Below are 13,589 nucleotides of genomic sequence, written 5' to 3'. Positions count from 1 at the left end.
TCCGCCACAGATAAAAATTCACTCGGCTCAACAGCTATTTATAACCCCTCGCTCTCTATTTAACCCAGACTTGGCAAAGGAGTGGTTATATAAGTTGCCTCCAGGGCTCTCCACAGTCATTTCTTAAACCCTTAGTATCTGCCTGGTTTTCAAATGACTGAAAGCCACCAATGGCTACCTCATTGCTAAGTTCAAAGCATTTTTTTTCTGCAGTCCACATCCACCTCGCTGAAGCAAATGACAGAATGGAACACAATTCTTAAGTCTCCAAATCTGTACAATAGTCGTAATTAGGAATCTCAAGATATAATTTGTGTGCTTGAAATGCAAATTGTCTTTTGTAACTCAAGATAATATTCATTTTAGCCCCCCTTCTCCTTGGCTTGTGAAAATGTAATCTCAACCAATTTTGGGTGGCCTTCTCTGCCACTTCAGTGCCACTCTTCAGTATTCTGGCAGTGTTTAAGCCTATCTTGCTCTCTATCTGTCACATCACACACGTTTCTCCCCCGAGTTTTACCCAGGAAGCAAGTCAAGAAGGCCTTTGCACTTGGATCCTATAAAATAGGAGTTATGTCATCTACCCTGGGGATCAGCTGAAAGGGAAGGACTGCCTCCTTTTCTCAGGGTTCTATTATGTCTGATTACAACTTTTCTTCTCTTTTACTACTCCCTAATCCCAACCTGGAGAAACCTTAAAAGGGTTGGGAAGTGTATATATGTCCATGCCACTCTCTCACTTTGTCACAGTTTACCCTTCCCCCTCCCCATATCCTCAAGTCCATTGTCTAGTAGGTCTGTGTCTTTATTCCTGTCTTACCCCTAGGTTCTTCATGACATTTTTTTTTTCTTAAATTCCATATATATGTGTTAGCATACGGTATTTGTCTTTCTCTTTCTGACTTACTTCACTCTGTATGACAGACTCTAGGTCCATCCAGCTCATTACAAATAGCTCAATTTCGTTTCTTTTTATGGCTGAGTAATATTCCATTGTATGTATGTGCCACATCTTCTTTATCCATTCATCCAATGATGGACACTTAGGTTGTTGCTTTGTGACCACCTAGAGGGGTGGGATAGGGAGGGTGGGAGGGAGGGGGATGCAAGAGGGAAGAGATATGGGAACATATGTATATGTATAACTGATTCACTTTGTTATAAAGCAGAAACTAACACACCATTGTAAAGCAATTATACTCCAATAAAGATGTTAAATAAATAAATAACACACACACACACACACACACAAAGGGAGCCTCTTTGAGTTTACTTATAGTAAACATAGTTTCCCCAACTATTGTCTGTGCCATGACGTTCAAAGAGTATTTCTGAAACTCAAAAGCCAAGAATTTATTTTTTGTTTTCTGTCACATCACATCTATCTTATAGGTATGTGTGTATATCTGATTTTATCCTTAGTAAATTTTCCTGAAAGTAAAAATCTTCATTTATAAAGGGTTTATCCAGTGCATAACGATAGTGCCCTCCAGAAAAACTGTACCAGTTTGTGTTATATTAACAGTATATGAGTACCTTTTCCCTACGTCCTTGTCAATACACCATATTTAAAAATACATCTTTACCATTTTTAAATTAAAAATGAAATATTTTTTCATCTATATTTCTTTAATTATTAGGGATCTTGGACCTTTTTTCATAGGTTTATTGGGCATTTTAAAAATTATTATTTGTCCATGAGTTCTCTCACCTATTTTGCTTAGACCTTTACTGACTTGTAAGAGCTCTTCATTTGAAGAATATTAACAAATTGACTGTCGTGTATTGAAAATATTTTTTATAGTTTGTTATTTGACCTTTCATGGTGTGTGAGACATAGAAACTTACAATCTTTAAATCTGATTTTTGTGGGGGGGTTTCTTGGTATTTTTACTTAAGAATTCCTTTTGCATTGCAAGATGATGAACACTGACCTGTGCTTTATTTTAGTTGTTTCAACATCATTATTTAACAGTCCTTTTCCCCTTTGGTCCAAATTTCACATTTATCATACAATCAAGATTTATATATGATGGATCTACTTCTAGACTCTGTTTCGTTCTACTGTTCCTTACTACACCAATAAGACACTGCTTTAAGCATTGTAGATTCTTTTTTTCTTTTAATTAATTAATTTATTTTTGGCTGTGTTGGGTCTTCATTTCTGTGTAAGGGCTTTCTCTAGTTGGGGCAAGCGGGGGCCACTCTTCATCGTGGTGCGCGGGCCTCTCACTATCGCGGCCTCTTGTTGGGAAGCACAAGTTCCAGACGCAGGCTCAGTAGCTGTGGCTCACGGGCCTAGTTGCTCCGCGGCGTGTGGAATCTTCCCACACCAGGGCTCGAACCCGTGTCCCCTGCATTGGCAGGCAGATTCTCAACCACTGTGCCACCAGGGAAGCCCTAGATTCTTAATGAATGTTAATATCAGATAGGCAAAGTCCCCATTCGTTACTCTTTTTAAATTTTTTCCAAAGTGTCCAGACTAGTGCATTTACTCTTCCAGGTGAAATTTAGAAATTCCATTCTAAATGTTAGTGTTATCGTTTAGTTCTTCACTGTTTCTCACCCTCCTAACTTGAACCTCCATTCAATCCATCCTGTACCCTAGTGCAGCCTAACCTGCCCACGATTCAGCTACAAATGTAATAAATAATAACAATGGCAATACATCTCATTTGCCATATCTTTTTGAAATTTCAGAGTAGGATTGTACTATGACACTAATTTCACATTTGGCTCTCGAGAAAAGAACATGGAAACTCTCCCCTTTAAGAAATGTCACTGTCTTTTCAGAGTGTGGAAGGAGAACACCATGAGAAAGCTGTGGAACTACTCAAGGCTGCTAAAGACAGCGTCAAGCTGGTGGTCCGATACACCCCGAAAGTCTTGGAAGAAATGGAGGCTCGCTTTGAAAAGCTACGGACAGCCCGGCGTCGGCAGCAGCAACAATTGCTAATTCAACAACAGCAACAGCAGCGGCAGCAACAAACACAGCAAAACCACATGTCATAGGTAAGAGGTGCCTTCTTCTATACAAGGAAAGTCCCTTACATGGTTTTTTTTTTAAATATAGTTTCTTAGACAGCTGGAACATAATTACTAGATTTAATAATCCAAACAAAATCAAACAAATAAAAAAAATGACCTCAGAAAATGTAAACAAGACAGTTGCTTACTTTATGTGTCATTCAGCCATATTCCTTGCAAATGTATTTTTGAAAAATGATATTCTTTAGGAGGCCAGGTACATACTATATGATGCCTTTATACAAGCTACAAAAATGCAGCCTCTGTGCAAACCCAGATCCTCAGGCACATGGCTATATGACAAGAGTGTGGGCTAGATTCCAGCCCCCCTCACCTCCTTGGCCAGTTGCCTTTGCACAGTGTACAAACTAAACTGAAACAGTTTACTAGAAAACTGCTCCACTGAAAAGAATGCAGTAGAGACCTGGCAGTGTTTATGCTCTGAGAGATTTTGAAATTCTGTCTGGGTGCTCAGTTAAAATGTGTCTAAGGTACACCTGCCTTTTTCTAAATTCCACTTTGTGACAGAGAATGCTAAATCAGGTTTTTGCTACATGTTTTAAAGAAAATTCAAGAAAAAATGTTAAGAGTGAAAATCACCATGTCTGAAGAGCCTGTTATGTGCTAGGCTCTCACATGTCATTCCTAATCCTCAAACACCCCTTCACAGTAAGTATCACTAAAACACCATGTTTTAGATGAATGATACAAAGCTGCAATAGCTTCAATGGATTCCCCACAACCACACTTACAAGAATTATTGTAATAGAATATTTTCCCTTCTTATTTTGCCAAGTATTTCATGTGCCAACATCAGAAATTCTGGAGTTACATAAATTTTCCTTGCTATCCTTTGGAAGAGACAGTTCATATTGTTATATACCTCTATGCTGTGATGTCTGCAAATGTGTATTTGAAATGAGGTTCAAATGTTGTTGGGAAGATGACAGTGGGTAATGGTGGTTTTAACTCATTCAATATCAGATTACTATTTGCACACACTGAATTCGAGAAGAGATTTTCAACATTTTTGTGCCACTCATGAAAAGAAGCTGCATGGGGAAGTAAAAAGAGTATGGGATTTATTCACAGAGTTCTGGGGATTCAACTATCTTTCTTTATAGCCTGCTAGTTTTGTTATATATATATCACAGATTGGTGTCTTTATCTAAAATTACATTCCATTCTAAAAACTACATTTATTTAACAATAGATATTTATTTGTTACCGTGATGGGCCAGGCACTGTTCAGTGGGCTGTAGAAACAGCAGGAGCAGAGCAAAATCCTTGCTGTCATGGTGTTTACATTCTGGTTGGAGGAGATAGTTAATTTACAAGTAGATAAAAAATATCCTATTGAGACCAGTACTTTGTAGAGTTAAAATCGTGTGCTTTGATAGAGACTGGCTAGGTGGTGACCTTCTGTGAGGTGATCAGGGAAGACCCCTCAAAGGAGGTGACATTGAAGCTGAGGTTGAATGACAGTGCGAAGCCAGGAAATGAGCATAAGAAGAGGAGGAAATAGCCAGTACGGTAGCTCTGAGGCAGATGTGAGCCTATTTGACGTTTGAGGAATAGAAAGAAAGCTGAGGTAGTTACGCAATAAAGAGTGAGAAGGACAGTTAGATAGATGGGGGCCAGGTTATAGAGAGCTTTTTAAACTGCTTAGGGAAGTTAGATGTTATTGCAGTGGGAACCACTGAAGGTTTTTAAGCAAAAGAGTGACATGATTTATGTGTTAAAAAAGATCACTCTGGCTGCTATGGGGAGAATAGATTAGTGCAGGGTAAGAGTAAAAACAGAGACCAGTTAGGAGACTATTATATAGGAGTCCAGGCAAGAGATATGGTGGTTTGGGCTGGGATGACGCAATGATTTGGATGCATACAGACAAGTCATTTTGTCCATATCCTTCTTCTCTCTAATCCGTTTCAAACATAAAGGTACTTCACATTTGTACTTTCAGAATCCTTGCAAAGGTCTTCTTGCTAATAATAACAATCCAGTATTCTTCAAACATTGACACTCTTCTCCTGAACACATTTTTTCTTCCATTCTCAATAATACAGACTTGTACCAATTCTCCTAAATTGTTTTACCACACTGGCCCATAGTAAAATTGTTTTAAAATGTTTTAAAAGTATGTTGTCATTCCGACTTCTGAGGTCTTACTAAAAGCTTCCAGTATTTATGCTCATTCAGTCATCTTTGGAAGTATACAACTTGGCTATAAATACTGCTGGGCCACGTACTCAATTCCATTTCTCTGTTCCATCAGTCTTCATTAAATCACTTGAGAATTTCCTACTGTCTCATTATCGAAGAGTAACATTTTTAATAAAAGGCATTTAAAACCATGTTTATTTGTTGCACAGGATACGGTAAAGCTCTGTTTAAGTGAACATGAAATTTATATCTATGCCTGCCAAGACAGCACTTGTAGTGCACAGGATCATGGACCCTTGAGATGAAACTGCAGTGACCATTTCAAGTACAAGCAAAGTACAACTCTGTCATGTCATCCATGGATTTTATGGTGGATTCAGTCAAAGAGACCTACGTTAGCTCTTGTTCAACTTTTAATTAATTAGATTTTTTAAGGATTAAATGGGATTTGTTACACTTGCTAACTCATACTGTGGTTGCTTTTGAGAAGAGATCTAAAACTATTTACTTTGAACAGATCTCTGATTTTTTTTTTTTAAGTTTGACAAGTCAAGCAAAGACCAGGTAAAGCAAAAATACTTGTCAGATATTGTCTTACTGTTTATCACATGAAATGTAACTTCTGTTCTATAAATTAGAAATAATATTTTGTCTGAGATGGTAGAAGTTATTAAGTAACTAGCAATGGTCAGTGGTACATACAGATGGAAAATAGGTTGAATGCAAGTAGTGTGTGGAAAACGTGTCTTATGCCTACTTTTAATTTTAAACTTCTCCTGAAGTGAATCTCAGTTGTCTTTTTCCCTCACTTCCATCTTTGTTAATCAGGAAGATTATACTACATTTCTTAAATGTAGTAAATATGATCACTACATAATTACATTACAGAAACCTAAGCAGATAATATGAATATAGGTTTCTTTTTAATACTATACCCACTTTTTGTGAGAAAGTGTCACATTTATTCAGCTTTAAGCATTTTTTTTCTTTTTCTTTTTTTACTGAAGTGTAGTTGACTTTGATTATTAAGTTTTAGGCATACAGCATAGTGATTTGACATTTATATGCATTATAAATTGATCATCACGATAAGTCTAGTTACTACCTGCCACCATACAATGTTATTACAGTATTATTGACTATATTCCCTATGCTATACATTGTCCCATGATTTATTTATTTTATAACTGGAAGCTTGTACCTCTTAATCCCCTTCACCTATTTTGTCCCCCACCCCATAAGCAGCTCATTTATTTTATTTTGTTTTATTTATTTTTACTTTTGGCTGCATTGGGTCTTCATTGCTGCCTGTGGGCTTTCTCTAGTTGTGGCGAGCAGGGGCTACTCTTCATTGCGGTGCACGGGCTCCTCATTGCGGTGGCTTCTCTCGTTGCGGAGCACGGGGTCTAGGCGCGCGGGCTTCAGCAGTTGTGGCACACGGGCTCAGGAGTTGTGGCTTGCGGGCTCTAGAGTGCAGGCTCAGTAGTTGTGGCGAGCAGGGGCTACTCTTCATTGCGGTGCGCGGGCTCCTCATTGCGGTGGCTTCTCTCGTTGCGGAGCACGGGGTCTAGGCGCGCGGGCTTCAGCAGTTGTGGCACACGGGCTCAGGAGTTGTGGCTTGCGGGCTCTAGAGTGCAGGCTCAGTAGTTGTGGCGCACAGGCTTAGTTGCTCTGCTGCATGTGGGATCCTCCCGGACCAGGGCTCGAACCCATGTCCCCTGCATTGACAGGTGGATTCTCAACCACTGCACCACCAGGGAAGCCCATCATCTCATGTTTTTTTGTGTGTGTGTGTGGTACGCGGGCCTTTCACTGTTGTGGCCTCTCCCATTGTGGAGCACAGGCTCCGGACACGCAGGCTCAGCAGCCATGGCTCATGGGCCCAGCCGCTCCGCGGCATGTGGGATCTTCCCGGACCGGGGCACGAACCCGTGTCCCCTGCATCGGCAGGCGGACTCTCAACCACTGCGCCACCAGGGAAGCCCGCCTCTTTCCTTTAACAGCTGTGCTGCTCTACCTCTTTCTTCAATGGCACCTGCCCTTTTATATCCCATCCCGCCTCATAGACACATTCACATGAGCTTTCCAGGAAGTCAGTCTTACACTGCTTAGAGTTGGCGCTAACCCTCACCACTGACCTCTAAAACAGTGCCCTGTGCTTCAGAGTACTTCGCCATTACAGCTCTGTTAGTGTCCTGTTGCTGCCCTAAAAATTACAAAACACATTTAATGTCTTAAAAGAATACAAATTAATTTTCTTGTAATAATGTAGGACAGAAGCCCAAGACAGTCTCACTGGGCTTTCAGAGGCTCTAGGGGAAGATTCATTTCCTTGCCTTTTCCACCTTCTAGGGGATGCCTGCATTCCTTGCCTCCTGGTTCCATTCCTCACCCTCCAAACCACCAGTGATGGTCGAGTCCTCACATTGCGTCCCTCTGACCTCTGCTTCTGTCATCACATCCCCTTCCCTGAGTCTTTCTTCTCTCACCGTCTTCCACTTCTAATTACATTGGACCCACCTGGACAATTCAGGATACTCTCCCTATTTTAACATCAGCTGTTTAGCAAGCTTACTTCCATCTACAACTTTAATTTTCCTTACCATGGAATCTAACATATTCACAGGTTCTGGGGATTAGAACGTGGACATATTTCAGCGGCCATTATTCTGCCTACCACAGTGGCTCATTGAAAAATTAGCAAAGCAATTTGATCAACAAAATTTAAACTAATGTGAAAATGAGGCTTTTATTTTTAAAAACAATGAACCATTAATCTGTTCAATTGTAAATCATGGGAATGAGGGGAATAATGAGAACATTTGGTGCAGGTGGTTCTTCCCAGTGGGTATCTCAGTGATGCACAGTTTGGATGCCCAGTGCTCTCTCAGCTGCTGGCATATCCCTCAGGCCTACTCCCCCTCTGGGTAGATGAAGAGACCCAAGACTCTTACTAAAATTCATCTGCTCTAAGTCCCATTCCCTTAGGACATGTAACTGTATGATAAGTTAATGGATTAAAAACTCAGTCACTTGGTAGCTCTGTCACCTGGTAGCTAAGGGACTTGAAGGAAGTTATTCAATGTGAGACTCATGAAAATGGTCTGTTCTGGAGATTAAATAAGAAAAAATATGTAAAACTCTTTACAAAATATGGGCAATTGGTGAGCACTCAATAGTAATAGTAGTGGCAGTAGTATAGTAGCTAGAATGTTAATGGCAGGTGATATTTTTACGCAGTGTCTTGTTAGGTGACTCCTGAAGAAGCACAGTGGCCTCATGCTTGACTTTCCGTTCCATGCTGTAGGCCCAAGGTGCTTTTAGGCATTTCTCTAGAAGGCTTGGTGGCTGGAGAGTTCTGATGCAGAGGAGGCAGATGGCAAACCTACCCCCCACGCACACTTTCACATCAACCAGGACAATCCGTTAAATTTTTTTTTTTGTATGTGGTGCTCTGCATTCATTGAAATAAAAATATCTGCAGCTTTGAAAACAAAGATTGAAAACCACTGTTCTTTCTGAAAGAAATGACTCCATAATGGTAGAAAAGTGACAGGTCTGGGGGAATGTTTGGGGAGGCTGCTCCCCCAAATGTGACCACGTGGGGCATCTGCTTACTCTGTTCTACTCTGTGTCAGGCTGGCTGACCTCGTAGGCCTACTATCTGCTTTACAGAAGGGATATTGGTGCTTCCAGCCTATCAGAGAGAGGCTTTGCTTGCATGTATCTCAGCAGGAGCAACACTAATCACCCTAAGAGTCATAATATATAAAAGTTATCTCTTCTTTGCCTTCGTGAAGAAAAATAGAGTCATCTGGAATTGGGAGGAAGAAATGTTTTACATTTGAAATGTTTCCAAACTGATTTTTTAAACTTTAATCTTAGGGAATAACTGTGTCTTTTCCATCCTCATTTGATAATTACTTCCTTTGCAGACATCAAACAGTTTTTTCACATGTGGAAGGCTGTGCATGAATGATAGCGCCCAAAATAATCCTTGCTGTTCTCACATAGCACATGCTTCTTTGATATTTTTAGCATATTGTAGTTGAATACTAATCACTGATTTCTCTTCACTCTTTCCCCCCCCTTTCAGGTCCTTGAAGCTACTTGATCAAACACCCAATAGTCACAAGTTTGAAACCGTGCTTCAGAATCCCAGCACATAGTAAAGGAAAAGACAACACTGATAATTATACCTGTCAAGAAACTGTGAACACGTGGTGTATAAATTCTTTACAAAGGCAACTCGACACCTTCTTTCTCTGGGGCTAAACCCCCGCTGCTCACGTGCTCTTTACACACACAGACCTTCCATTCACTGCAGTGGGAATTCTCAGTGTGTAAAGGGAGAGGTTTTCCAGTCTGCAGACTGAAACAGAATAAGAAGAATAAAGTCCGTGACTTTCAGATAAATCACCAGGGCCAGGGTTAAGTGAATCTTGGGTCTATAGCTTTTCCAGAGAATAACAAATCCCTCATTAGGCTATAGTTCAAACTGCATCAGTTCAAGGTTGTCGCCACTTAAAAGAAACCTACACATTGCCCCTCACCCAGACCTGTTCCACTCTGTATTGCTGAGTTGTCTGAATTAGAATTCCAGTTAATTGCAAATTCAACCTCTGTTCCCCTCTTGAAAATGGCAAGTTATTATACTATATTTATACTCAATTCAGGTTCTAGAAGCATTTGGCTTTTTATTTTCTGTTTCCATGAATTTTATTATGCATTAATAGAGTGGGCAATTTCAACTCAACTTTTAGTTAAAAGCAAGGATAGAGAACTCTAGTACTGTTTCTTGTTGTTTTTTTTTAATTTAAGTCTTGCTTGTATCTATTCTTATTAATTCTAACAGAATATAATGTCTTTTATTCCACAAAATATATATTATCAGAGTGTATTTGTTACAAACTTAGGTCTTTTCTTACCAAGTGTTATGAATCTGGTAAGAGAATACTAGCAAAGGACCCGGCTTCATGAACTGATCCTCGTATGATATTTATATATAACCCTGCTCTCAATATTTTTTGTTAATTTTATATTTTTGATTGATAAACTGGAGAAATTTAAACTCTTTTTACCTACACGGATGTGCTGTCATAGAAGTCTGTTTGATATTTCACAGCTTAGGGCTTTACAAAACTAAATTATGGATGTGCATATATATATATATATATATATATATATATATATATATATACACAAATATATGTCATACAAAATCTAGATCATTTTTCCCAAGTATAAACTGGATATGTTTGGCAATATAAGATCAAAAGTATTATTCCTCTTAAAATTAGGCATATGGAAACCAGAGATACTAATATTGTGAATGAAAAGATACTGCTGCTTCTAGGGTAAAAATATACCTACTTCATTACACATATTCATGTACGTAAATAGTGAGATGTCTTTCAGAAAGTATCATTTACTATAAAATGATCTGTTAAAATCATCTATACTGATCATAACTTTTAACTTATGGTGAATCTAGGCACATAAGTCTGATTTTACTTTATGAAATTAGCAGGAAGCAATAATTATTTGGGCACTTAAATACCTTAGCCACACAAATGTACCTGAAGAAAGAATAAATGTCCAGTTGAAACATTCTAGAGAGATCATTAAAACTTGAGGCATATATTTGAATATTCCGTTTTCTCAAATGAAGAAACTGATTCCCCAAGAGACAATAAATTTCACATTTCAGATAGTCCCTCAAATTAGAAATTTATGAAGCTCAGTTTAGGAACTGTTTTCTTGAAAATAAAACCAATTGGAACTACCCCACGTTTCATTTTGCCCTGTCGGGTGGTGGTATTGTCAATACCAAGTTCTGCCTACTCTTCATAGCCCATCACTCAACAGAGGACAAACAGTAAGGAAACCAGGAGGTGCACCTATTTCAGCAATGTCCTGCCGTGGTAACAGATTCCCATTCTTGAACACGTATCATTTTTTACTAGAGAGAACTGGAGTGGGGGTGGAGCAAGGGTGAGGACCCTGAATGTTATGTAAAATAGGGTTACAAAAGAGGTAAGCATGACTAAGGGAATGAATGAAGAATACAGGAGTATTATTCAGTTTGAAAGAGGTAGTTCCCATTTTTATAAGAAAAATTTAATAAAACATATATTTTAGTTATCATTTAACAGAAAAATATTCAAGCTATTCAGGCTATACCACAGACTGTCATAAAGGGAAATCATTGCACCCTTGTGATGAGGAAATGGTCATTTCAACACATCTCAGTACACTGTATAAATTTGGAGCTTAAGGTATGTTTTCGTTTAGCCGTAAGTGGTTGGTTACTATTAAGTTATCATATGTTTTCATGGCAATATAAATATTGTCATGGTGTTACAGAAGCAACTGTCAAATGGGCAGACAGCTTACATTTGTGTTTTCTGGAAACCTTTGTATTTTATGCTTCATTTGCATAATGTTTTGTGCTAATAAATGTATAACAAGTCGTTTGTCCAAGTGAAGGGGCAATCCGTCACACCTAAGGCATCTAAGGACAGATTACATGTCACACTAGTCCTGTTTACAAATGACCAGTCAGATGGCCAGTTTTCTTCAGTAAAATCTAGTTGTTGAAATGTAAGCCTTCCCCTAAAGTTTTCGTCAAAAGTAGCTACTTTCGTCAAAAGTAGCCAGTAGACTTAGAGAGGCTGCTTGTGGTTGTCTAAAGGTTCACTGAAGCCAGAGGGAAAAGGAAGAAAGTTACTACAACTTGTATTAATGCCTTTTATTATTACTGATCATATTAGAGCCACTGACAAGTCCAAAATCATATTAAAATAAAGACATATCATGTTGCTCTTACATGAAGCTTTACTATAAACAAATGAGATATTAAAAGTTGGGGGAAGATCTGTTGCGACTATTCATCAGTGATCCTGCTGAATTTTAATTCTTTCCCTTGACCTAATTGGTGGCCAGATTTTTCTAAACTCGATCCTGCTGAATTTTATTTCTTTCCCTTGACCTAATTGGTGGCCAGATTTTTCTAAACTCTTTCCTGCTGTGATTTTGAAGGCAAAATACACAGCATAGTTCAGTAAAAGAATCCTTAAACCTTTTCACTGAGGCATTTACATTTTGATTCTGTTGCCATTTGAAATAGAACCTCCACAGGGAGATAATGAGCTTAAATTACAATTGACTTTGGAAAAAATAACAGATTTTGTGCTTCCTCAATCATGTAATCAATAGGGAATTCTCTAGTTATGTGAACTACGACTATCTTTTAAGACAATGCTAAGATCTTAATACAAAATCTGTCATTCAGGAGCTTTTTAAGAATTCAAGGCTGTCTCTGAAGAACTTGGCTGGAGATGGATTATACCAATTTACAAATGCAGTTTTCAACCATGACAAATCAAACTGATCTGATCTCAGTTCATTTTACTCAACTGTGCCCATAGGACTCTGAGACGTTGGAATACTTTGTCTACATTATTTTTAACATCTATAGATATTTGTGGATGTGTGAATAATGCTTGAATTTCTCATCTTTTGGCTAGTTTGTGTTTATCACACAGACACAGCCTGTTAGTAAGACCAGCTTTAACAGCATCATGAAGTAGAAATCAATGCTCTGAAGATTCAGGGAGGCCAACGTAAGGCAAAATCTCCTGAAACATGGGGTAGTCCTACCCATCTCATCCCTCTCTAGATCATAAAATCCCTGAGAAAGGGCTATAACCGCCTTGTGGACTGCTGTATCCCTAGCATCTGGGATAATGCCAGCACAGTAGAGGCGCTCAATTAATATTTGTTGAATGAATGGACAACTAAATAAATGAATGAAATTAGACAAAAAAATGAATTTTGCCTTCTGATAATTTGAAAAATTTCACCAATTTATATTATCCTGATTGGCATTATAATTTCTGAATTACATAATTAGAACCAGAATTGACTCTTTATAAATACTTTTTAGATATATGAATTTGGAATCAATTACTTCAAAGGCTTCAAGGGTTTGAGAACACTTAGATAGGAATGTTTGGGGATTCAGAGTTTTTACAATGAATAAAACTCAACTTTTCTAGCTATTTATGAAAGGTCCCTGAGTTATAGGACAAGGATGATCCAAACATGGAACTCCATTTATAAATTTTGTAAAATATTTTCATTTTTTAAAAAGAAAATTCATATCATCAAGCATATTATTAATATGTCCTTCAATATATATTAACCACTTTTCTCTAAGGCTTTCATTGTAATTGGAGACACCATCTCTAAATCTTTTCCTGCTTTCAAAAGATCACTTCTCCTTTCTTATTTGACTCTTAGAATGTACCTGAGCTAAAGATTAATCACATAGCAATTAAGACTTTCCCATGTGTTTATTCATCTAACAAATATTTATTGTATACCTAGCATAT

General features: G+C 38.3%; 1 protein-coding gene across 1 annotated transcript in view; it reads left to right on the top strand.

Annotated features, from left to right (window-relative positions):
• The window catches only part of LIN7A (lin-7 cell polarity scaffold A), a 133,239-nt gene extending 122,835 nt beyond the window's left edge, over positions 1-10,404 (top strand). Inside the window, exons 5-6 of the mRNA XM_022559946.3 lie at positions 2,794-3,012; positions 9,290-10,404. Coding sequence (XP_022415654.2) covers positions 2,794-3,012 — 219 coding nt within the window. The 3' untranslated portion in view covers positions 9,290-10,404. The remainder of the gene's footprint in view (positions 1-2,793; positions 3,013-9,289) is intronic.
• The last annotated feature ends 3,185 nt before the right edge of the window (positions 10,405-13,589 follow it).

The sequence above is a fragment of the Delphinapterus leucas genome, chromosome 11 (genome assembly GCF_059928025.1).
Source record: "Delphinapterus leucas isolate spDelLeu-1000000601 "Yukka" chromosome 11, BTC_Dleu_Yukka2, whole genome shotgun sequence".
NCBI classification, from domain to species: Eukaryota; Metazoa; Chordata; class Mammalia; order Artiodactyla; family Monodontidae; genus Delphinapterus; species Delphinapterus leucas.
The sequence above is the reverse complement of the archived record's forward strand: the minus strand, read 5'-3'. Positions and strand labels throughout refer to the sequence as shown.